Genomic DNA, 25,512 nt, shown 5'->3' with positions numbered 1-25,512 from the left:
GGAAATATAAAAGCTGAGTAAGGAGAAAGCCCAGATAAGCAGTTTTTTTGTTCTTCTTCTTCTTCTGCATTTTGGAGGGAATCTGGAGCATTTTACAGAACAGATGTAAACAAGACCATAAGTTAACCTGTAAACTCCATAACCAGATGAAAAATAATGAAAAAAAAATTGTTTTTTACAGAAAACAAAGGTGTAAATGACAATAATGAATATGCCAGGTCAGAACATCTGTACAATGCAACAGTAGCCCCTCACTGCAAAACACAAGATCCAGGGGGCATGGTTGGATCCACGTCTAGGGGATGGAGATGGGTGGGTTTAGGGATCAGGGGGTGGAGAAGGGTATATGTAAGGTGGGAGGAGTTGGATCTGGATCCAACCACACCCCCTGTTTGAAAGAGTTTAAAAGGGATAAAACTCCATACTGTTCTCTCTGTAGGTAAGGTGAAGTATTACAATGATGGAAGTGAAACATATATAGAGCTTTGAGAATGATGTCTGTTCCAATTCTGTGGATATCTGCTGAGTTTTTCATGTGGTCAAGTCATTAGTGGGCCTAGAGTTATAGAGATATACTGATGCACTATTCTAGGCAATTACTTGACTTCAAGAGATCATAATATATAATTATAAATAACAATAATGACCCTCTTAGTCTTTTACAGTAACTACATCACACCCTTGAAGATGCTTTATATTCGAAAAACTGAAATGAGAACAATAAATAAGTATCAAATAAGTGTAATTCAAAGTTATTCATGATAGAGATTTAAAGCAAATGTATTCCACCAAGAGATCTAACTCAATAACTGAAGCTTATTAGAAAGAATCTGAGCTTGAGCTTGAGTTCAGTCATCACCAGTAAAGGTCTTAAGAATTAACAGAATGAAATATAGGCAATAATATGAAACTAATGAGAAATAAGGAATTATTATATCAATACAAAATAAATTAAAATGTATTTACAACTTTGCTTATTTTAAAACTTAAAAAAGAAAGAAAATCTATTTGTTCATGCCCTTATGTAGTTCATTCTCCCCCTGTGTCACTGTCAGACTCCATTTCAGGAACTGTTGAACTGTACCACTCGGCGTTCTCTTCTGGCTCTTCTTGTATGCCAGCAAGGGAAATCCCTCCACTTTCTGGCTTTGCCTTTATGTCAATCACCTCAAGCTGCTGGCCCTGGTGTTTGCGCTTCATGTGACGTCGCAGCGTGTTGCGCTCTGCAAAACGCATGTGGCATATTAAGCACTGAAAGGGTTTCTCTCCGGTGTGTACTCTCTGGTGCCTCATTAGTTCCCCTGATTCACGAAAACGCCTTGGGCAAAGCTGGCACACAAAGTTTCTCTGACCTGTATGGATGTGTTTGTGTCGCTCAAGATGGCTTGATCTTTTGAATGCCTTGCCACAAAGGTGACATACATGGGGTTTGCTTTGGGAGTGTGTGATGGAATGGCGCTCAAGGTCTGAAAGATAGTAGAAGACCCGTGAACAATACTGACAGTAAAGAATGCGACGAGGGCCTAACGCTTGGTTCTTTGGGTCACTGATTGAAATTACGGGTGATTCAGGATGAATGGGTGAGGTGGAAGAGGTGGTATCTAATGAGTCTATTTGGTCTACCAAGGTAGACTCTGTCTCACCATCACAGTTTATCTCTGTCTCATTATTTTTACTTTCATGGACTGTGGCAGAAGAATCTGGCTTGGTGGCTTCAGAACATGAGGAAGGAGTAGTGACCGAATGCGTCTCAGCAGGCTGGTTTTCTTGCTTCTTCTCCACAGACACAGCTAATCTGAGAAGGGCCTCCCGAAAGGAAGTGGGCACTGGTGTGTCAGAGTAGGCATCAGTGCTGAATTGCTTGGTTGGACTAGTAGAGGTCACTGTGGAAGTGCTAGAGAAAGCAGTTGATGAGGTAGGGCTAGCAGAAAGTTTAGAAGGGTTATTCAGTCCTGAGATGTCCTTTGCTGTGTCAGAGGAAATCGTGCTGAGGCTGAGAAGTGACGGACATGAACTTAATGAAGATCCCAAATCAAGTGGACATGTAGCCAAGGGAAGTGCAACATTTGAAGAGGAAGAAAACTGAGATAATTGCCCAGGCGAGGACGAACTCTGAGTTGAGGACACCTGAGGAGATGACAAAACTAGGAACATGGGGGAGGACTGAGTGTTTGGACTAAGAGGAACCGGTAAGGAAAGGGTAATTAGCCCTGCATTACTTTTAGAGGCTGGTGAGGAAAGAGACTGAAGCTGAGATGGAGGAAGAAGAAGAATGGGGGTGTTTGACCCTGTAGTATTAGCCACAATCTGAATGGGAACTGATGCCAAGTCAGACATGGCAGGTATGATGGGGGGTTGAGCATGAACTACAGAACTTGGGTCCAGGTTTGAGGCAACCTGTGAGGTTTCCACTGAGACATGACCTATAGACATATTTGGACATAGTGAATTGGGTAGTGTCTGTAGTCTGGATTCTGCAATATCCTGTGTATCAGCAATGGAAGAGGGCTTATCTTCAGCTTGCCTTGCACTTAGAGCTGTTTGTTCAGTTAGTCCCTCAGTGTGTTGTATATTATCAATTTGTGGGACTTTCTGTCCATCTGCGGTGAGCATGTAAGGAACGCCCTGGTCATCTATAAGTAGTGTATCCATTGGATCTGGGGTTATAATGTTGGGGTACGATGCAGTTGGCATGGCTTCAAGCGAAGAGGAGGACATATGTCCATCCCAATGCTGTGGCAGGTATGTATGAGCGCCAGTTACTGATGCAATCCAGCTAATTTCATTATCATCCTCTTGCTCCACTTCTACATGTTGAGGCTCATCCTCAATTTCATCAACTTCCATATGAAGTGAACCTTCATATTCAGGGTCTACAACCCATTCACACTTCCTCTCCTTATTTCGGTCTTTCTTTTTTGGTAGGCTTAAATCTAATACCATGTCTTCTTCACATTGTACCAAAGAACTTGTCACTGCCATGTTCCTTCCAATATCAAGTCTCTCCTCTCTTACATTACATAAAATTTGTGTTTTATTATCTTCACTGCAGTCTTTACTATATTCTAATCTTTCTTTGTTTGCATTTGTATCCATTGCAGGTGTACTCTTTCTTACATGAGCCATATCAACAACCTGCGTTTTATTCTCAATACACTCCTTGCTTATTTGGTTGCCTCCATCAGGTGACGGTAGTTTGTCATTATGGAAACTTATATTTAAAATAGATTGTCGTTGAACCTTAATCTCTAGTAAATCATTGGTTGAGATGTTAGCAGTGTTTGTAGCTTTGGTTGTTACCTCACAAGCTTCTGTCCTAGCATTATCAGACTCCATCTTGGGTATCAGCTGCATGTTTATTGGTAGACTCCTTGTGTTCGCATCAAAAGTAACTAATTTATATTCAACGGTCTGATTTTCAAGAGGACTTATCTGGTAGGAGTCTGATTCATTTTTTGGCGAGTTCTGCATACTGTAATCCTTTACAACTTCTGCCTGATCTTGTGGTGGAACAAGATGCACATCTGGGGTCACATTGTCCTTAGATTCAGTCCTCAATGAGAGTCCCTCATCTGATAACTCACCCTCCTGACCCAGAGACATTTGGCTATCTTTGGTGGAAGTAAGATCAATCCACTTAATATGTGGAATGGTCTCACCTATCCTGTCCAATGTTTGTTGTTTGCGCATAGCAACTTCTGTACATTCAGCAGTAGAGAAGAAATCATATTATTCAGTACTCATGGAGTAATCAGTTCATTATAACCTGAGAGAACACTGAAATATTGCCTGACAGTGCCACGCAATCTTGCATAATCCATGTAATGGCACCATTGCCAGCTCCTTTTCCATCTGATGTAACTGCTGATTTTCACCATGTCTCTGCCAGTGCCATCAGCCAGGATGGTCTACTCATCTAAGGCATCCATCTAAAACAAAAACAAACAAACAAAAAACATAAGACAAAAACAAGATTCTACATTCTGTAAAAGAAATAACAGAACTCAACTTATGAAGACAAATCTCAAATGATCTATTATTTAAGGTAACAATACTTTATAAAACATTAATGCTGTCAAAACGTACAAATTAAATACAACTTTTAAAACAGTCACTTTGTATACTCTTAATAAATTATTACATTTAATACTATATTGAATTATTATTAAAAAGGCATCATATAGTACATAAAAATGGATGCTGAGGAAGTTTTGATCTGGCTTGAAAAACTAAATTGTACTATAATTTGTTAATTTTCTGAACCAAGGGATTTGTTTACAAGCATTTGTTAAGTATTTATTTTGACAAGCATAACTAACTGAATCATAACAGATACTGCAGTTAAACACAACAGACAGAGGAGGCAATATAGAGTGCCTTGACTAATAAATTAAATTTCATTTAGGGATCAGCACTAATAATGTAATAGTAATCTAAAAAATAATAAAGCCATTTGCCTCTTTGTAAACAACATGATTACATTTCAGGTTATTTTCATTTAATATTGATGACTACCAAAAACATTTCAACAGTAGGATCTGATGACATCCATGAGAAGCTCCTCACAGAAAAGAATTAAATACAAGAACATAACCTTTTTGATAGGATATTATTTTAAAAGCCTGTTTATTACCTGCATACATGTCAGAAGCACTATAATTAAAAAAAAGTAAAAAATCTTGGTACACTATTTACCATAGAGAATTTAACAATTACTTATTAATTTCTCAGGCTCATTCTTAGTACAAATATTGTCATTATCAACTTTCTCTAGATGTGTTGTTATGGTCCGATAGGTCAACAAAACTACTCTTGATATATTTTAAAACCTTAGAACACACTTCAGAGGAGTCTGCTGGATACTGTTGTCAGTTCACATTTTAGCAGTTGTTTTCATTTGTATCAGAAAGTATAATCTCTTTATGTTAACAATCTAAAATAAAAAGCATTCACATATAATGCTTTTGACAATAACTCAAAACAATAAAACATTTTATATTTTCTAAACAGCATTATTATGGCATACTTTTTCATAAACTGTATATTTCAAACAAGAAACCTACCAGTACTTTTTTATGAATACCACAATATGACTGCAAATTATAAAATATATTAATTGTGTTCCATAAACACAATCTAACTGTATTTAGTTAGGTTCTCACATTTAACAATACAATAATAAATACTTAATCACGCTATGGAAGATTTTTTGGAATTCGGAGCTACAATTTCACCACCATTCGATGTCTATGTAATATTTCCAAAAGTACACAAGTGCCATGCAGTTAGTCGGAGTGCAACGCAATGGGCTTGAACTGAGGCTGTCATGGTAGCAGGTCCACTCCTCCTTCCCGTGGTTTTCATCACAAATAAACTGTCAACGCGCATGGCTCAAGGTTTGACACCAATGCCTTTGTCCGTACACTCAGCTATGCAGCACTGTGGGAGAGTTAGAGATCAACACGGGGACATTCGACGCCATTACGCGCCGGAGGACCGTTTAAAGAAGACAAATATAAAACCAAACATCGCGTTTGATGATGTAGGGTCCAGACAGCGGGTCGAACCCGTGCCATTACATGACCAAAAGTCTCTGTCTGAAGGATACACCCTCCCCATAATCTGTGTACTACAATTACACTTTAATTATTCATATATTTTGGTCAAAACACTGACTGCGCTCGAACCTGCGACCAGCCATTTTATGCGTACCGAGGGTTCGAGCCGGTGACAGCGCTCAGACACACTACTGCCTTGGAGACCTTATTTCAAACTTTTTAAGACAACCAACGCTCTGTAACTACTACTCAAAAGAACGCACATTTCTCCTCAAACGCTTACAACCATTCGCGCACATTGCTTCTTTATAACTGAAAAATTGAATACGAAACTGTTCTCACCCCACGAGTCATCTCGCGCAGGCACTGACTGGCCCGACCCTGGGATACTTCCGGAAGACCAAATATGAATGAATGACTGGGCGGAGAGGTTGAGCGCGAGCGAAAGGGGGGGGGGGGGATGTCGTGGTGTTGCAGTTTTCTGCGTCCGATCTGGACACGCTTTAGCGCTGAAATTTGGAGCAAAACTTCAGTTGTGGTGTGCAATATGTTCACATTATTTTCATTATAAATAACGCATTAATATGTACATTAAATTGTGGCACATCATTCAATATATATATATATATATATATATATATATAGACTGAATGCAGCACTTAAACAAATATTTGTGCGCTACAGAAATCGTTTATACAGACTAACCAGGTAATATAATTCAGTGTTCTTAATGACAACAAACTTTCCAGATTCTTTATTGAAGAATCATGACATTACAAGAGGAATATACATTCAGAGATGATTCCCTGTGTTCACACAATGCAAAACTGAATCTGTGTAACGGCAATAATTCTTTTATGCTATAACATTCCCAAGTAGACTATTCTTTATGTAATCCAATCAAGCAGTCCAGTGAAAGATCAGTTAACTCTAAACATATCTGCTTTTGTGCATTCGTGGTTGTTGGTTTGACAAACATATTAGTTAGCCAAAATAAACAAAGAAATAAAATATTATAATAAAATCAACACAAATACTGCCTCTAAAAAAATCACTTTGTATGACAACAAAACACAAGAAAAGAGAGCAGTTAATGGAAAACAAGACCTCAAGCAAGTATGAGGATGTTTGCATATATAACTTTGTCAATGCAGCATACAACACAGAAAAGAGAAGAGTTAAGTGAGGCATAACTGTGAGATCCTACAGATATCAAATCCAAAACAAATATAGTTGGCATATTAATAAGGCAATTTATGTTGATCCAGACTCCAGGTCATGGTGTCAGAGTGAAGAGAGAGCTGTGTGTGCCAACATGCAATATGTGTTGTCAAAATTTGATGAGTTTACTGAAGGTCAGCAGGATCACATGGATTAATCTCTGAAACCAGACGATGAGGAAAGAGCTTGAACTGCAGCCAGGTAGGGTCTAAAGAGAAAAAAGGGAGACGAAGGTAATTCAGGGTTGTTTTTATAATGTTATTATATTATGTGCATAAATGTGGGTTGAATTATGTAGCCTACCAAGATAGCAGCTAGGTTGCATGAGCTGTCCATCCACACAGACCTCTGTGGCAGTGAAGCTGCACAGTTTTTCTGGATGTTTACAGAAAAATGTCACATTCTCTCCATGAGCAACCACTCCATCCGTCAGATCATATGGCCAGCGCTTTACTCCTCCCACGATCACCCTGCTACGTTGAGCAGGGACTGGACAGCGGGCTGATCGGAAAGACAAGGGAAGAAATGATGAAGAGAATGATGCTATTTGTCATGACAAAAAGGAAAGGAGGTTTAGGATTCACGGCTGGAAACCAAAACATTCCAGACCTTATATTTATACACCTTAAATTTTCAATGCTAATATTCAACACATTCATGATGATTAAATGCCTATTGTTTCGTTGCCAACTGTATTTACCCCGGCAGGCAGGCTCTGCACTCCATGTCCCATTAGGTAGACAAGTCACTTGATTTGGTCCATCCAACAAGAAGTTCTTTTTGCAGAGGTAATAGATTGTACCTCCAACTTCATATTCAGTTCTCTGGACGGCCACCAGATGTCCACGCTCAACTTCCTTAGGAGGAGGACAAACCACACCTGATAAAATATAAATGCACACACTTACATACACATGTAAGTTACTACAGAATTATAAATAAAACCTTATTAAGGAATAAATATAAAGGCATATTCCCAGACTCAACTGACAGCACATGAATAGCAAACAATTTTAATGTGTTAATGTTTTAATAGCAGGGAGCTATTAACGGGGGGCTAGTTTTTCAAACCAAAGGAGTTATAAAAATGTAATATAACTTTACCAAAAAAAAAATTCATACATTTTTGTCACAAAATTTGTGTAAACATACATATTTATTTTATAACTTTTTGACTTTTGAAACAATAAGTATTTTATTGTGTAAAAACTGGCCTTCACTTCATGTGCCTCAGGGTTAGGCACATTTTAATTAATTAATTAATTAATTAGAAACTAGAAAGAAAATTAGAAAGAAATTTAAAAAGAAAGAAAGAAAAGACCAGTTGAAATTAATCTTTTGCCCTATAAATGCTTTTGATGCTTAAAAAGGATAGTTAACCCAGAAATACAATTCTGTCATCATTTACTCACCCACAAGTTGTTCCAAACCTGAATGAATTTTTTCTGCTGTTAAACACAAAAGAAGATACTATGAAGCATGTTTGGTAACGAAAAAGTAGACAGTAGCCACTGACTCCGTAAGTAGCCTGAAAAATATTATGGGACTCATTGGCTACCATCATCGGTTACCAACATTCTTCATATCTTTTTTATGTTTAGCAGAAATAAATTCATACAAGTTTGGAACAACTTGAGGGATGGGTAAATTATGACAGTTTTCATTTTTGGGCAAAGTATCCCTTTAACTTGTACTGAATCCGGAATATGCTTTTAAAACAAGCCTAGGTTGATCCAACAGGGGGCAGCATTGCCCCAGCCAGCATATATTAGTCAAAACCGCATCGGCTTCACTAGCTCTGCACATTACACACAGTGCCCTATCCACCTACACACAAACCCACACAGTCTTCATTGCTCTTCTCTCTCCCGCTGTCCTCTCATTTCTCTCTCATTGCTTTGTTGTGCAAGAGCATACAAACTGAGTTCTCTTTAGCAGTTTGGATTAACATCTTCCTCAAGGACATACTAATACACCTGTTATTTCCTTTTAGCAGGATCAATGTCTCAGTCATTCCCACGTGGAGGAGTACATGTAGACACACACACAGGCCTATGCATACAAATACTTACGGCGACAAAAGGGGTGAGGGTATTGCCACATCTGATTCTCATGACAGATATTCTCACTATTTCCAATCAGCACAGATCTGTATGGGAAAGAGGGTGAGGTCTGTAGATTAGCATGATAAAACTAGGTATTCTGTTTATATCAGCCACAGTTTTTTCACTTCAGTCTCACCCAGGTGCACATTGGTACTGGATGGTGGATCCTACGGTGGCATTGCCCTGCACGGAGAGCAGATCATCATCATCAGGCAAAGAACAGGACACCTCAGGCATCAGAACTGGCTCTGCTGCAAGACCTCCTCCTTGGGAGGCTGATGGAAAAATCAAAATAGCTTATTTATCTCTTGACTTGAGTATGCATTAAAATGCTTGGTTGATTTCGTAGACATTTAATTGAAAACACGTGCAAAATTTTAAGAATTGTAATGTTTGTATTCATGTTTCTTATTGTTTTGGAAAAACCTTTTCAATTTTAATCTAAAAATGTAGACTAGTGAAAATCAGTTAAAAAGGAAAAAGTTGTAACATATTTTGACATAAAAAAAGATATTTCAATTGACTGGACCTGGACACACAGTCATGAGGGTCTGCAGGAGTCCTCTCTGTTTTATAATTTCCTGTTTGGTGTTTTCCCCCCCTGCATGTTAGTTTTACCACATGACTTTATTAAACTGACAAACTTTTTTTTAAATTTTTACAAATAAGCAGTTTTGTTTGTTTAGAAATAATAATAAAAGATTATGCTACTACTAAGTACCAGTGATTTGCATGTTACAACCGGAAGACCTCCAGAAGCAGTGCTAAAAGCACTAGTGAAAATCCTTCATGCTTGAGCTTGATCAAGAACAGAATAACAAAGTTGTCACTTTGTGACTCATGATGTGTTTTGAGCTATAATAACCCGCTAACACGTCATCTTGACCTCTACATCATTCTCATGATACCAAGTGACCAGAAACTCTAGTCACAGTCTTCCACTTGATCATAGAACCACAAGTACAGTCGTGGCCAAAAGTTTTGAGAATTACATAAATATTGGAAATTGGAAAAGTTGCTGCTTAAGTTTTTATAATAGCAATTTGCATATAATCCAGAATGTTATGAAGAGTGATCAGATAAATTGCATAGTCCTTCTTTGCCATGAAAATTAACTTAATCCCAAAAAAACCTTTCCACTGCATTTCATTGCTGTCATTAAAGGACCTGCTGAGATCATTTCAGTAATCGTCTTGTTAACTCAGGTGAGAATGTTGACGAGCACAAGGCTGGAGATCATTATTTCAGGCTTATTGGGTTAGAATGGCAGACTTGACATGTTAAAAGGAGGGTGATGCTTGAAATCATTGTTCTTCCATTGTTAACCATGGTGACCTGCAAAGAAACGCGTGCAGCCATCATTGCCCCTTTCCGATTGTTTGGGGCATCTGGAAAAAGGCTTGTCCGAGGAAGAAAAGGTGAGCGCTACCATCAGTCCTGTGTCATGCCAACAGTAAAGCATCCTGACACCATTCATGTGTGGGGTTGCTTCTCATCCAAGGGAGTGGGCTCACTCACAATTCTGCTTTAAAACACAGCCATGAATAAAGAATGGTACCAAAACACCCTCCAACAGCAACTTCTCCCAACAATCCAACAACAGTTTGGTGAAGAACAATGTGTTTTCCAGCACGATGGAGCACCGTGCCATAAGGCAAAAGTGGGGGACCAGAATGTTGATATTTTGGGTCCATGGCCTGGAAACTCCCCAGATCTTAATCCCATTGAGAACTTGTGGTCAATCCTCAAGAGGCGGGTGGACAAACAAAAACCCACTAATTCTGACAAACTCCAAGAAGTGATTATGAAAGAATGGGTTGCTATCAGTCAGGATTTGGCCCAGAAGTTGATTGAGAGCATGCCCAGTCGAATTGCAGAGGTCCTGAAAAAGAAGGGCCAACACTGCAAATATTGACTCTTTGCATAAATGTCATGTAATTGTCAATAAAAGCCTTTGAAACGTATGAAGTGCTTGTAATTATATTTCAGTACATCACAGAAACAACTGAAACAAAGATCTAAAAGCAGTTTAGCAGCAAACTTTTTGAAAACTAATATTTATGTAATTCTCAAAACTTTTGGCCACGACTGTACGTTTGTAACTGTGTTCTATTTCCTTTTGCTCCAGACCACCAGAGGCAGTGCTGAAAGCACTAGTGGAAGACAAATACCTATTAAGTCACAAAGAGTCCCCATGTGAAACATATGTATAGACTATTAGCACTGCAGCACACACCACTTAAAAGGGAGTCACATTTAATCTGTAAAAACAAGAAAATGTGCAATCTGAACTACAAGTTACTGCAGTACAAATCTCAGAGAGTGACACTACTTTGAACGCTGCCCAAGACATTGCCAAAGCATGAGTAGAGTGACTGTGTATAGATGAAGGCACAGACTGTCCCATAGACTCATTCATATGCATGAGAAATTACCTGACTCACCCAGTGTGCCATTCTCTGTTTGGAAAGCGCAGCACTCCTGCGCACATTGCTAAAACGATCAAACAATTGGTCTGTCTTATGCCAAGCTGCTGTCTTAACAATGTAAGCTCTTAAAGATCTAACTGGACATAGCTCCAATCGTCTGTCAGTTCAGTCTGCTGGCAGTGCAGCCAATACAATCAAGTACTCCTCAAACAGAGAGAAATCTCTGATTTATGAATTTTGTTGTAATGGCCAAGAGAAATGTGGTCTTAAATGATATACAGAAGGTGTATGTGGCATATTAGCGGCTCATCAATCGGAGTTTAGTACTTCTTCTCTTGGGTCTGACAGGTTCATTTTTGCCCTCCTGATAGGAGCTAATATTTTATTTCCTCTATGTGGTGTACGGAGTCCGATGTGGGATTTGAATATTGTTCTCAAATCCTTGAGTCAGACCACATTTGAGCCAACATCAAAGTGCTGCAAAAAATCTAAAATGCATCCCACTGGACAGTGTAATGGATCAACACTGCTAGTAGAACACCAGTCACAAAACACTTTCCACTTACAAGCATACAACTTTTGTGTGGACGGAGCACAAACATTCAAAACAGTGTTGGCTGGCCCTCTGTGAACACTCCAAGAAAAGCCTTTTGGTCTCTGTGGCCACACCCACAGTTTCAATTGGTCTGGTTTTGTGTACCAAACTTTCCCTCCTTACTGACTCTGTAGGTCTGGCCTGCTTGGCAAATGATAATAGCCACTTTTCCACTGTCAGGCCAGTGCGAGCCAGGGCTTAAACGACCGGGCTAATAGCCTTTGGCCAGTAGCACCGAGGCCAGAATAGTGCTGCATTTCCACTGTCGAGCCAGAAGCTCCACTGTGCTTCACTAAAACCCGCCCTTTACACGCCTCTCAGGAACAACGTCATGCAACCCCATCATTTCACCAACAAAGAGAAGTTATCATAAAAATAAGAAATAAATCACTGGAACGTGTGTTATCACAAAACGAACACGATAACAGCGGAATTTTGTTTGCATTTTTTGTTAAATATTTAAATTCAAAAGCATAAATGTTTTACTATAAGTGACACACTGAGCATGATTAATAAATTTATCAGACTTGAAAATTTGTCACAGAGATAAATGTATTTATTTATTTATTTATTTTTTAACGCTAAAGCGTTATGAAAATAGCCTGCTTATTCAGTCGAGACTGTTTCTGTTTATTTGTAGCCACATAGATCACATTTAGAATTAATGATAATTTCTCTATTTTTATAAAAGCTCCCGATCAAAAAACATTATTATATTTTTATGATAGGCTACGTGGAGCTAAACTCTCGAGACAAGACTTATTACAGATAAAACATGTTACTAAATAAATACATGATTGTGATAGAGAATAAGAAGCTGATGTCTGATTTCTTCAAGCGGTCATATTTACCATGTTTACTATGTTAATACCTAGCGTGCATAGTCTTTTTCAACATTTATAAATATTATTTCAAACACTCGCTGCTGACTGAAAGTGAGTTTTGAGCTCAACTTATTTTAAGAAGTTTTTAATGCTGGTGTTATAGCTGTTATCTTTATGAAATGATCTGCAGCGCTGACGCTCTCCAGATGCGAAGAAACTCTGCCTTTGTTCATAACCACTCATTTAGCCCCAGCTGGCCCGCTTTGGCCCAAGGTTTTCATCAGGCCAAAAAAACCTGGCCGTTGGCCCCGAGGAAGCCCAGACGAGGCACGATCAAGCCCCGGAAGTGACAGTGGAAACGCGACTGGCCCTGGCACACACTAGCATGCTCGCTTTTAGCCCAACAGTGCAACTCGGCTAATGTTGTCCTACTGTCAGTAAGAGAAGAATCTGAAGGCAAATGTGAAGCTACCAACAGCAGACGATGGCCGGATTGACCTGAAACTTATGGCAGTCATCTCAAATTGTTTTGACAAACCTCTGGCAAAGAAGAGGGAGGCAACCAAACCTTCCCATCAAGCTTGCACGAGAGTGCCTAAAGCAGTGCCACTGTGACTGGCAATAACACCCATAGCTTGTAAAGAGGGTTCAGTTAGTTCTGTCACTAATGGGTCAGAAGAAGCTTCTCTCAGAGAGGAATGTAAAGTTACAAGCACGTGTGCCAAGGAATTGGAAACTAATGGCTAAGGCTTGCTGTAGAATTGTATCCATGGGACAGTAGCTCATCTGTGTGTCTGCACTCGACATTAGGACAGTGCACATTTTCATGAAGTGCCTCATCAGGAGATTAAATGAGAGCTGCCACACTAGATTATATAGGTGGCATGCTACCAAGTCTCACTATGTCTGGGTCACAGCAAGAGTGCAAGCCAACTTTCTTTCTGGTCTCACTGCCAGAGTGATTTATCTGCAGGCAAATTTTCTTCAGCTACAGACATTATTGGAGTAGCTTCAAAAAGTGAGTCAGAGACAGCCACTGACATCACATCTAATTCCAGCCCTGTATGCATCGGTTGTTATGGTGTGATGCATGATTCAAGCTGAACCTTCTCTTGTACCTCCATATTAGGGTGAGCCAGAAGAATCAGTAACAATAACATCTCTACTGCAGAAGACAGCTGGTCAATTTTGTGTTCTAAATCTTTTTTTTTTTTACTTTGAAATGTCTGTTTGCGCTTACAGTTGACTGCAGTGACACTGGAGGAGAGTAATAGCGATGTAGTATATAGTGATAGAGATGTAGGCAATGACAAATAAAGATAGCAATGTAGGCAAGGATGAGACAGTTCGCGGATATCCTGAAGAACTCTTCAGCAGCTAGCTGCACAAACAAGCGAGAGTGAGAAAGAGGTTGAGATTATGTGTTACAGGGTTATTATAGCTCAAGACATGTCATGAGCTGACAGCTTTGTTATTCTGTTCTCAGTCAATCGCGAGCATGAGTGATTTTCCACTAGTGCTTTCAGCACTGCCTCTGGTGGTCTGGAGCAAAAGGAAACAGAACATTCAGTTTTTTTTTTTTTTATGTTTTTTTCTTTTTTTGACATATAAAAACTACAGGAGCCCCTATGAAGACACAGTGATGGAAAAAAAAGTTTCTTTGTGAAAAGCAATACCTAAAGAAAATGTTTGGCAAGTGAATGCAAAAGTTTTGCAACACAAAAGTTTTAGAAATTAGAAGTATATTGAGGTCATTGCACTGCATTTTATGTATTTCTGAATAAGTAGATAAAAATGAGTGTCACATTAAAATGTATCAACGCCCATTCACACTAAGAACAATACATTTAATGATAGCAATATTCGTTCTAATTCTATGAGAATAGGGAAGTTCAGACCACAACTATAACAATAACTACACAGAGAAAAATTATTGTTGGAATCACTTTCAGAACTTGACGAACGATAAAAACATTGACAGCCAATCTGAATCTACCCCATTTTAAAGAGAATGAGGTGATGACAAAAGATGACAAAACTGCAGTACACTTTTAAAATAAACAGAATGTTATTGTCCATTGGTCTAGACACTGATACAGTAATCTTTACAGTTATCGTTCTTGGTGTAAAAGGGCCTTAAGACCAGAGATATTACAACTAAAAGCATGGTCATGATAGGAATTCAAATGGATGACCCTGTGGATGTTGGCCTGGAGCTTTTATCTACTGCATTAGATGAGGTAGCGTTAGTATAAATACATGATTTGGTGAATGGACAGATGGATATGTAGGGATGACAAATGGATTCACAGGTCAACGTGTGGCTGAGCGGGTACCCAGATGATGGATGGACAGAATGTGCAGCTTCATTTTGAGGTTTATCAGAAAAAAATCCATCTGGAACAAGCTGTTCTCACATTCCCTCTTGAGCAGTTGACTCATGCAGTTATGTATCAAATCTCTCCCCATTTTGTGAGGATGACCGTTTAAAGAAGAGGGAGGAAATCACACAGTCAGCATGCATACATACCAAATTTCCATTGTACATCAATTCAGCTTTGAATGAGCTTGAACTTTGTGTGTGAATCCAGCGTGTCTACATGCCTGTCTCTGCTTGTTAAATATTCCATGTTACTGATCTGCAGATAATATAGTTCTGCATGATGGTTCTCACAGACCCCAAACGCCCACACTTCGGGTCTTTTGACAGCTCATTCCTAGAAATACCTCTCATGTTACTCCGGAAATGTGTGTGTGTGAATATATGCATGTGTTACAGAGGGGGTGATACTGGGAATGCTGCAGCCTGCAGCTCTGCCGATTCACACCTCCTCTCCATAGAGCTGGAGTCTAAAGACTAAAACCTCAAAGCTCAGAAACAAGTGGTGACCCAGGTCCACAAGCTCTAAGCTTTTATTACTCATGCAACCAAAAAGAAAAATAATAATAATAAATAAAAGGCATCATGCAGACACTGACACATATTTCAGATTTTTTTCTCCTGAGATCGTGGTCGGTTGCACTCAATATCACCACCATAATATTGCTGCTACTGAAGCCTTATCCCTGAATTGCATAATATTGAAATTAACTGCATGGTTTACCAATGAGATGAGGGTAACGAAACTGATGTTTTCGTGTCATTTTCCATTGTTAATGTGTATTTATGCAATATCAGATTTTTTAATGTTACAGATCCAGAGAACCCTATCTAGACTCTGAACCAACCCAAGGTCCTTCAATTTAGAAATGCTACATTATCTTGGTTACACTATAGTAATGTCTATTATGGTGCCCAGGAGATGCCATGGTGGGTTCACTTAGTTTTGTCGTGGCCATGGCATGATAACTCGTGGGAACGTGATAATATGTTGTGGCCACGAGATATTAATTTGTGGGAACGTCATAATAACTTCTGGTAACGACATCCTTATGTTCTTATGTTGAGGGAATGACATGTTTTTTTCATGGCCACGATTTTAATGCATAAACAAACCTGCGTGACCATAACAACCCCGGGATTATCAGCGATTTATTCTTTAATATTATATTTTGAATTAAGAAATTATTATTATCAGGGTGCGATTTGTGAAAAAAACAGAGGGGGGGATGTTTTGAAACATTTTAATTCATAAAAATAATTCATGAGAACATGAACTATATAACGTCATGCACTAATTAGCATATTTATGACGTAAGTGCGTCGTATTGTATTGCCTCCCTATAGTCTGCAATTTAATTTAGCCATTTAATTAAATTCTCAATAAAACAGTTTTTTTACTATATTTTAATGTTTCTAAGATGTTTTGTCAGACAACGGAATGAATATTACAATGACTGAAACGCGGTCCATTAAGACTACATAACCAGCTCTCAAACATTAATCTTCACTAATGAAATCAAAAACACATACGATAAAGTCAGTGGTTGTGCTGTGATTGATGTCGGCTATACTTGCTTGTAAAATAGAGTTAGAAGCAACATAATATCTTTTTTTTTTTTTTTTACTGAAAGTGCTGCTCCTCTCTGCACTCGCTGAACACAGCAGATGCAGAGAGAGAGGCTCGCGATGGGAAAGAGAGACCTCGCGCTCGTGCGGTAGCACCAGAGAGTCTCAGAGACTAAATAATGATTGTCCAAAAAGTCGTTAGATTTGTTGTTAGTCGCTTTTTTTAAAAAAGGCGCTAAATCTAGCGACAAAGTCACCAAGTTAGCAACCCCACTGCCCAGCAGACCCGGCTTCAACCGTCTCGCAAGTGTTGATAGGCTATTACTCGTGAGGTGTAACCAATCAGATGTTGAGCAAGTCTGCAGAGTGGTGAATACTGAGAGGCTGCGCACCAGCCAAAGTAGCGCATTTTAAAATCAAATTGACTTTAATCAAACCACGGATCCGTGATAAGTTTTGTGATCCGTCTCGCCAATAGTGTAGTAGCACTGATCACTTTTATCCCCACCGGGGATAAAAGTAATTAAGCAGCGGCAGGGATACTTTGACCAGAAAGAGGGGAAATCCCACGCATCCTCCCCGGCACCCTGATTATTATTATTTATTATAGAAAAAATATTATTAAATTATTATATTAACCATATGCCTTGGCTACCAGACTTTATTATGTGCAATAGTCAGCATTCAAATGAAGTTTATCATGAATAACTGTTACATAAATGCATAATATAAGGGCATAATATGACGTTCCCATGAGTTAATATGATGTTCCCACAATTAATATTAATATCTCATGGCCACAACATATTATCATGTTCCCATGAGTTATTATGTCTTGGCCATTACAAAAAGTGAAACGACCATGTCATCCCTCGGGCACCGTAAATGTTCACTCATATACCAAAAAAAAATAAAAAATAAATCACCTATAATTCTCTGAGCCATTTTTATGTTTATAATCCTATTTATTTCAAATATGTATCTATTTTAGGACCACCTGCAAGACCTTCTGCAGACCTCTAATTGAAATTATGGCCATAGAAGAACAGTTTTGGGTTTTATGGTTATTTAGGAAACAATATATGTTCCAGTGCTTTAAAGAACCCAGGAGGGCGTCACTTTACTCCTGTTATAGTTTATACCTAAAAAGACCTACAATCCAATAACAAGAGGTTTTTCCAGATCTCCAAAGAAACATATAGAGGGCTCATATCCCTTTATAATGAAAAATGGATTTACAGTTTTTCTTAGTCGCTTTGGTGCATTTCTCGAATCATCCTTGCTATTTGCAAAGTAGTATGTGCATTTCTCAAAACAACTTGTACAAACCGCACCAAACAATGGATTACCTGCAAAAGCCTGTAACTTCCTAAAAATGTTTAGTTAATCTCTCAAAAGTAAGTATTTATGTCAGTAAACATATCAGTGCCATCAGAATGAAAAGTCCTTGAGGCTTTGTTCACAAACAATACAGTCAAAATGCCAGTCATGTTGTCAATACTACAGTGTAAACTGGTGTAAACTCTGGTGTAAACTATATAACAGTATGGATGACATTTACTGTATTGAAATCCAGAAAAAATACACATTACTGTGTGGGATATTGATTAAAAGAAACTGGATAGGATTCACAGTTACACTTTGCTAGTGGTTCGGAAAGAAAAACACAACGTCATTGTGATATAGAAAAGAAATAAGGGCACAAAGGCAAATATACAAAATTATAAAGGCAATTGTAGAGAAATTGTAGTGCAGTCTGTCTACACCTCCTGATGTGCCAGTCAGTCGGCCCACAGATTCTCATCTACATCAAAACGAAAATCTTCTCTTGCAATCCAATGTGGAATTGGAGTCAAGTGAACCATCTCACAACTTCATATATGTAAATGGGGCTAGCTTCAACTTGACCAAAAGTAGAAGTTGTGGTCGAAATGTCATCGGCCACAGAGCTATTGTTGATTTGCCAGGCCAGCAGAGAGGTCTGTCTGTATGCTTTACAATTGAAGGTTTATGAGATGCACATTTGAGCAATTTCAGAGAATTGGTTTATCATTAGTTGATGAAGATTCTCTTCATTAGTGAAAGTCAAGATTTACCTGCACTTCATTACAGTTTTTCTCAGTCACGTTGGTGCATTTCTCAAATCAGAAATGAAATTCTCAAAAATTACTTGTACAACCTCCACATCATCTAGTCATTTATACACATCATAAAACCAGTTTCTCATTCTTTTGAACAAGTTGCGATTGCTTTTGTACATTCATGCAATTGATTATGCACATTTATCTGCGGTTTCCTACATTATCAGTTGCTAATGTCATGTTACTCAAAATGTATTATACAGTTAGTCTTACCCCTCAAAACATCTAGCCTTTAGTTCATCGTATAGGTCATTAAATGCAAAATGGTTAATCTATTTGTCATAAACTGCCAAGAACATGTTTTATTTTTATTTTTACTCATTATTATTAGACTTTTTGTCAATTTGCCATGAATTGTGCAAGCGAATCTTGACTAATGAAGAGAATGTAGATAAACCAATGATAAACCATTTCTCTGAAATAGCTCAAAGGTTTTCATCTCATGAATCTTCAGTTAGAAAGTATATAATGTATAGACAGAGGACAACACAAGAGTTACAAATTCAGAAAATTGACTTATTTACATCTTTGTGCCCATATTTCTTTTTCCCTTTTCTATATCACATTGACATTGTTAAGGTTTTTTTTTGGTTTGTTTTTTTGGTCAGACCACTAGTAAAAGTGTAACTGAAAATTCTATCCAGTCTCTTTCGATCAATATCCCACATACAGTAATGTGTACATTTTTATTTTTGAAATGGATATATGACATACATAAGCATATGGCATACTGTTCAGCACAATGACTGTCATCCAAAATGTTGTCATAGTTTACATCGGAACATCCCTCTGTTATATTGACAACATGACTAAGCAATTTGACTGTCTTTTCCGTAAACTATGACACAAGGACTTGTCATTCTGATGGCACTGACATGTTCATTGACACAGATATTTATTTTTGAGAGATGAACTAAGGATTTTGAGCAAGAGACTGGCTTTTGCAGGTAATCCATGGTGTTTTCTATTTGTATGAGTTGTTTTGCACTTACTGTTTTGCAAATGTCAAGGATGATTTGAGTAATGTACCAAAGCAACTGAGAAAAACTGTAATTGAAAATGTACAAAAAATCTAATAGAAAAGTGTAGAAAATGCGCTTGACAGTTTATGACAACTACATCAGCAATTTTGCATTTAATGACTTATACGATGAACTAATGCCTAGATATTTTGAGAGGTAAGACTATTGCACAGAGAACTATACATTAGACATTAGTAACTGATAATGTAGGAATATGCAGACAAATGTACATAATTGCATGAATGTACCAAAGCCATCACAGCTTGTTAAATAGAATGAGAAACTGGTTTTATGATGTCTACAAATGACTAGATCATGTGGAGGTTGTACAAGTAGTTTTGAGAATTTCATTTCTGATTTGAGAAAAACTGTAAGTAGAAGAGGAGGGTTCCTTGCTAAACCAAAGGTGCAACAAAAACCATTAGAGAAACTTTAAGATGTATTATATATATTCCAAAGACAGAACGATTAAGTGATAGATAGATAGATAGATAGATAGATAGATAGATAGATAGATAGATAGATAGATAGATAGATAGATAGATAGATAGATAGATAGATAGATAGATGGATAGATAGATAGATAGATAAACTGTAAAGTACTGAAAAAAAAAATCCATAACAGTTTAAATATTTTCTCTTTCTTACCTGTACAAACAGGTTCATCTCCACTCCACTGCCGGTCACCTTGGCAACGGCGTATTGTAGTGTCCAGCCCATTCTGCATGGTGAACCCAGACTTACAGCGAACCTCAAGCAGAGCCGAGAAAGAGGGTGAAGGGGAAAGGAGAGCTAAATCAAAATTGTTTCCAGGTGGGAGAGGCCATGGACATGTACGACCTGTTCACAGAGAAGAATCACATGAAAACTGTGAACATTGCCTTTAATATCATTAGTAATTGTGTTGGTTTTTTGCTTTTTTTTAAGTTTCATATCATTATGTTTCTAGCTCTGACCAGGTGCCACACAGCTGAGTCCGCACTGGCCGTCGCAGAGACACTGACGTTTGTTTCCACAGTCTTTATCTTGCTGACACTTTTTTGGACATGTTTGTCTTCTCTCGTTACCCAGTATTCTCTCTGGACACTGTTCTGTTGCATCCACTTTAAGATAAGCATACACAGAAACATTAAAAATGTGCAGAAATGAGACAATGCACATAGATCAGTTTCACATAGAAGTGGGCTGACAAACATACACTACCAGTCAAAGGTTTGTAATAATAAATGTAATTTATTACTGTGATAGCAAAGCTGAATTTTAAGCAGACATTATTGCAATTTTCAGTGTTACATGATCCTTCTTTCAATTTGTAACAACACATCACACTATCACTGTTTTATTTTTATTTTTTTATTCAAATTAATGCAGCTTTGGTAAGCATAAATCTTTTGAAAACATTTAAAAAATCTGAATTATTCGTAACCTTTGACCTGTGTAGGAGTGTACATGCAAGCAACATACATTTTGCAAGCAAAATGTATCCGTCTAACTATTTAATCTGTGCCATAAAATAGCAGGCTGTTAAATGTCTGGCTGTCTGCCCAAGACACTGTTCTCTGAACTGAACCAGGTGTTTAACACAATAAATCCACATAAACCAGTCAGTGATAAATGTAGCCCACCCATAAACAGGATGTAGCATTTAAATGTTACAAGCTCATAACAGAACAGAATGTTGGTAGTAGAATGAAAGATGCATTGCTGATTTATGCAATGATTTTTAACTTAAAACAGAAAATGATCCACTGCATATGTATCTGTGAACATTCCAAATTTCAGCTCTAAGAAATAGATTCTCAAGGCAATATGTGAAAGGGAGGGGATATTAGTAGTAATTGACAAAATCAATGTCAGTATACTCAAAAATGAAAATTCTGTCATCATTTACTTAGACTTATCTCATTCCAAAACTTAACAGGTCTTTGTGTAACAGTTTTTTTTTTTTTTTTTGGTGAACAGAAATTGTATAAGTAACGAAATGGAGACCATAATGCATTTTAAATAAAATAAAAATGATATATTCTTTACATAAAAAAATATATATTTTGAATTTTTTGCTAGTCCAACAAGGCAAAAATCCCTCACATGAGCTGTCATTCATTCATTATTAAAAAAAATGTTTAAGTTGTATTTTGAAAGCTTCCCATAATCCTTTCATTTTCTCTCACCCACGCACACAAACACGCTCACCTGATGCTGCAGACAGACTGCTGAGGGCCCACACACACAGAAGAGCCACAAGCAGAGATCGCTCCATCTTTCCTTGACACTCACAGCAGAGGTTATGAAAGAGGTAGCGGGACAGGAGAGGGGGTATAAAGATCGGGGAGAGTCTGAAGGAGGGGGTTTTGGGAGGGTGTGATGGCGAGGGAGGAGTGAAGTCACCATACATGCAAGAACACACACATCTGGATCGTATTGAGTTTTTTTGAATGCTGGTTGGAATTCCACAGAAAAAAGACCTTTCACCCAATTCCACTGATGCCAAATGAGCGCAAACACTCACCCCCACATCAAATGACAGGCCACATGGATACACTCTTCTCCAAATACACACAGACCATTCCAAGATCTGCTTCCTTTAGCAAGAGTAAACACACACTTTGACAGATAAATGTGACAGCGCTTCCACACCGAGCAACCAGCTAAACCAACAAATAATCACATTCAAGTTACATTCACAGATGTGTTTCTAGATCTCACCTTTTTGATGAATGTCACACTCATTGAGAGAAACATACCTCTTTATCTCACCCTATCTCTCAAGATATCTCTCCCTTAACTTTCTAGAAACTGAGTAAGAGTGAACTCAAAACTAAGAATGGAAGTACTTTGAAGAGCATATGGGACAATCTGTGTTGTCTTTGGAAGATAGGAGGGGGTCACTTTGGAAACACCTTATTGAGGCCTTCATAAATGTACTGTATGTTGATTTCCTGTTCCTGGTTTCATGTCCAAGGTAAGGAAACTGAGATGATACAGATCGGGGGGAGGGGGGATTTGTGGGGGCTGGATGGGGGTCCTTTGAGGCACCTTTTCAGAAAAGAGTTATTTGTAAAACAAACAAAAAGGGAGTCATGATTTCATGCTATATCTTCTAAGCTCTCCGTCTAAACTAAAAACTTCCTAATGTAACTCATCACAGGAAAATGGTTTTGTGGCACTTGAAATATTAGTTGACTTTCCTTGAGTACAAATATGATCTTTCAGATACCCATGCAATGGATTTGAGAGCAGTGGTTTTCAAACGGTCTAACTGTGAGGCCTGCCATTGTCAACAACAATATCTGAATTCTTGAATTCACTGTCAAACTTTTCATTTACAGTTTAATCAATTAAATATTTATAGAAATATTATAAAAAATTAGCTAAAATAATACAATAATATAATAATAATAATAAATAATGAAAATAATTAAATTCTTTAATTCTGAAGGTTTCACTATCTGAACATTATTCAGGGTTTTTTTACATACATATATATATATATATATATATATATATATATATATATATATATATATATATATATATATATATATATATAAATTTCTACCCAATTAATTACTTTAGTGTGACCTACAAAGTATACAAAGTAGACAATTGATGGTATTTGTCTGTACAGATGTGTTGTGTACAAATGCAAGGAAATGTAAAAGAGGTATGTGTGTTAAATAAATAAATGTATAAGCAGTGTTGTGTATAACACGTTTATTGCCAAGTTAACTGTTCATAAAATGGATCACCTGAGGGTAGAAACTATTCGTATGCCTAGCCATTCTGGTGCTCAGTGCTCTGTAGTGCTGAACAGATGGCAACAGATCAAATAGAAAGTAGGCTGGGTGTGAGGAGTCCAGAGTGATTTTGCCAGAGTGCCGTTCTTGAAAATGGGGGGGGGGGGTGTTGTAGCAGTGATTCGCTCAGCAGTTTGGACTATCTGCTGCAATCTTCTAAGGTCTGATCTGGTACCTGAGCTGAACCATGCAGTTATAGAAGTGCAAAGGATGGATTCATTGACTGCAGAGTAGAGCAGTATTAGCAGCTTCTGTGGCAGGTTAACTTCCTCATCTGGCAAGTACAGCCTCAAAGGCTATTTATATAGCGCTTTAAATAAAAAAGATTGTGTCAAAACAAAAGAACAACATTAATGCAAAATGACAGTTAAGGCCCGTTCACACCAAGAACGATAACTATAAAGATAACGATATTAGCGTCCACACCAGCGAACGATACTGTCTGTGTATTGTAAGCGGATGTGCATCTGCTGCTTTTAATTCTCGAGCTCATTACAGCAGAAGTTATTCCAATGATATCATTTCTCTGTGCCTTTATCGTTATAGTTGTGGTGTGGACTTCGCTATTCTTTAAAATTGAGAATGATTTTTAGAACTATATCTTTATCTTTATCTTTATAGTTATCATGCTTGGTGTGAACGGGCCTTAAATGGCAGTTCATCATTGAATTCAGTGATGTCATCATCTCAGTTTAGTTTAAATAGCATCTGTGCAATCATTTGCAATCAAGTCAACGGTATTGCTGTAAATGAAGTGACCCCAACCAAGCAAGCCAGAGGTGACAGCGGCAAGGAACCAAAACTCCATCGGTGACAGAATGGAGAAAAAACCTTGGGAGAAACCAGGCTCAGTTGGGGGGCCAGTTCTCTTCTGACCACACGAAACCAGCGGTTCAATTCCAGGCTGCAGCAAAGACAGAAGAATCATCTGTTTCCTGTGGTCTTGTCCCAGTGGTTGTCTGAGACAAGGTCTTTACAGGGGATCTGTATCTGGGGCTCTAGTTGTCCTGGTCTCCGCTGTCTTTCAGGGCTGTAGAGGTCCTTTCTAGGTGCTGATCCACCATCTGGTCTGGATACGTTCTGGATCCGGGTGACTGCAGTGACCCTCTGATCTAGATACAGACTGGATCTGGTGGCTATAAGAGAGAAACAGAGTAATATTAGCGTAGATGCCATTCTTCTAATGATATAGCAAGTAGGTGTAATGGAAAGTGGTTCAGGTTCCGGTTTACCTAATTAATGCAGCCTAAAAATAATTTAACGGATTTGGATATTAGAAGCATATTAGTGTGTTATGTGTAAGCCAGGTTAAAGAGATGGGTCTTTAATCTAGATTTGAACTGCAAGAGTGTGTCTGCCTCCCGAACAATGTTAGGTAGGTTATTCCAGAGTTGACACCGCCATTGCCTGAGTTTTGAGAACGCAGTGGATGTGGAAGATTATAATGTAACAAGAGCTCGTTCAAATACTGAGGTGCTAAACTATTCAGGGCTTTATAAGTAATAAGCAATATTTTAAAATCTATACGATGTTTGATAGGGAGCCAGTGCAGTGTTGACAGGACCGGGCTAATATGGTCATACTTCCTGGTTCTAGTAAGAACTCTAGCTGCTGCATTTTGGACTAACTGGAGTTTGTTTATTAAGTGTGCAGAACAACCACCCAATAAAGCATTACAATAATCTAAACTGAGGTCATAAACGCATTAACATTTCTGCATTTGACATTGAGAGCATAGGCCATAATTTAGATATATTTTTGAGATGGAAAAATGCAGTTTTACAAATGCTAGAAATGTGGCTTTCTAAGGAAAGATTGCTATCAAATAGCACACCTAGGTTCCTAACTGATGACGAAGAATTGACAGAGCA

General features: G+C 38.1%; 2 protein-coding genes across 2 annotated transcripts; both read right to left on the bottom strand.

The window, feature by feature from the left end:
* Nucleotides 1-857: 857 nt before the first annotated feature.
* On the bottom strand, nt 858-5,985 carry LOC132102886 (transcriptional regulator Kaiso). Its single transcript, XM_059507592.1, has 2 exons — nt 5,901-5,985; nt 858-3,929 (listed from the first exon to the last, which is right to left on the bottom strand). Exon 2 carries the CDS (start codon nt 3,688-3,690, stop codon nt 1,030-1,032), a length of 2,661 nt encoding a protein of 886 aa, XP_059363575.1. The 5' UTR covers nt 3,691-3,929; nt 5,901-5,985; the 3' UTR covers nt 858-1,029.
* A 312-nt stretch (nt 5,986-6,297) lies between these two features.
* On the bottom strand, nt 6,298-22,173 carry LOC132102885 (beta-2-glycoprotein 1-like). Its single transcript, XM_059507591.1, has 8 exons — nt 22,038-22,173; nt 20,801-20,947; nt 20,493-20,684; nt 9,021-9,159; nt 8,852-8,928; nt 7,480-7,659; nt 7,083-7,280; nt 6,298-6,987 (listed from the first exon to the last, which is right to left on the bottom strand). Exons 1-8 carry the CDS (start codon nt 22,102-22,104, stop codon nt 6,905-6,907), a joined length of 1,083 nt encoding a protein of 360 aa, XP_059363574.1. The 5' UTR covers nt 22,105-22,173; the 3' UTR covers nt 6,298-6,904.
* Between the last annotated feature and the right edge of the window lie 3,339 nt (nt 22,174-25,512).

Source organism: Carassius carassius, chromosome 24 (assembly GCF_963082965.1).
Source record: "Carassius carassius chromosome 24, fCarCar2.1, whole genome shotgun sequence".
Taxonomy (NCBI): domain Eukaryota; kingdom Metazoa; phylum Chordata; class Actinopteri; order Cypriniformes; family Cyprinidae; genus Carassius; species Carassius carassius.
The sequence above is the reverse complement of the archived record's forward strand: the minus strand, read 5'-3'. Positions and strand labels throughout refer to the sequence as shown.

What these genes read in the sequence shown, in the direction of transcription:
- LOC132102886 (XM_059507592.1), bottom strand. Translation starts at nt 3,690, where the DNA reads ATGCGCAAACAACAAACATTGGACAGGATAGGTGAGACCATTCCACAT.
- LOC132102885 (XM_059507591.1), bottom strand. Translation starts at nt 22,104, where the DNA reads ATGGAGCGATCTCTGCTTGTGGCTCTTCTGTGTGTGTGGGCCCTCAGC. An exon ending in ACTCAGCTGTGTGGCACCTG is followed by an intron (nt 20,685 to 20,800) that starts GTCAGAGCTAGA and finishes CTCTGTGAACAG; the next exon opens with GTCGTACATGTCCATGGCCT. An exon ending in GCAACCTAGCTGCTATCTTG is followed by an intron (nt 6,988 to 7,082) that starts GTAGGCTACATA and finishes TTTTCTCTTTAG; the next exon opens with ACCCTACCTGGCTGCAGTTC.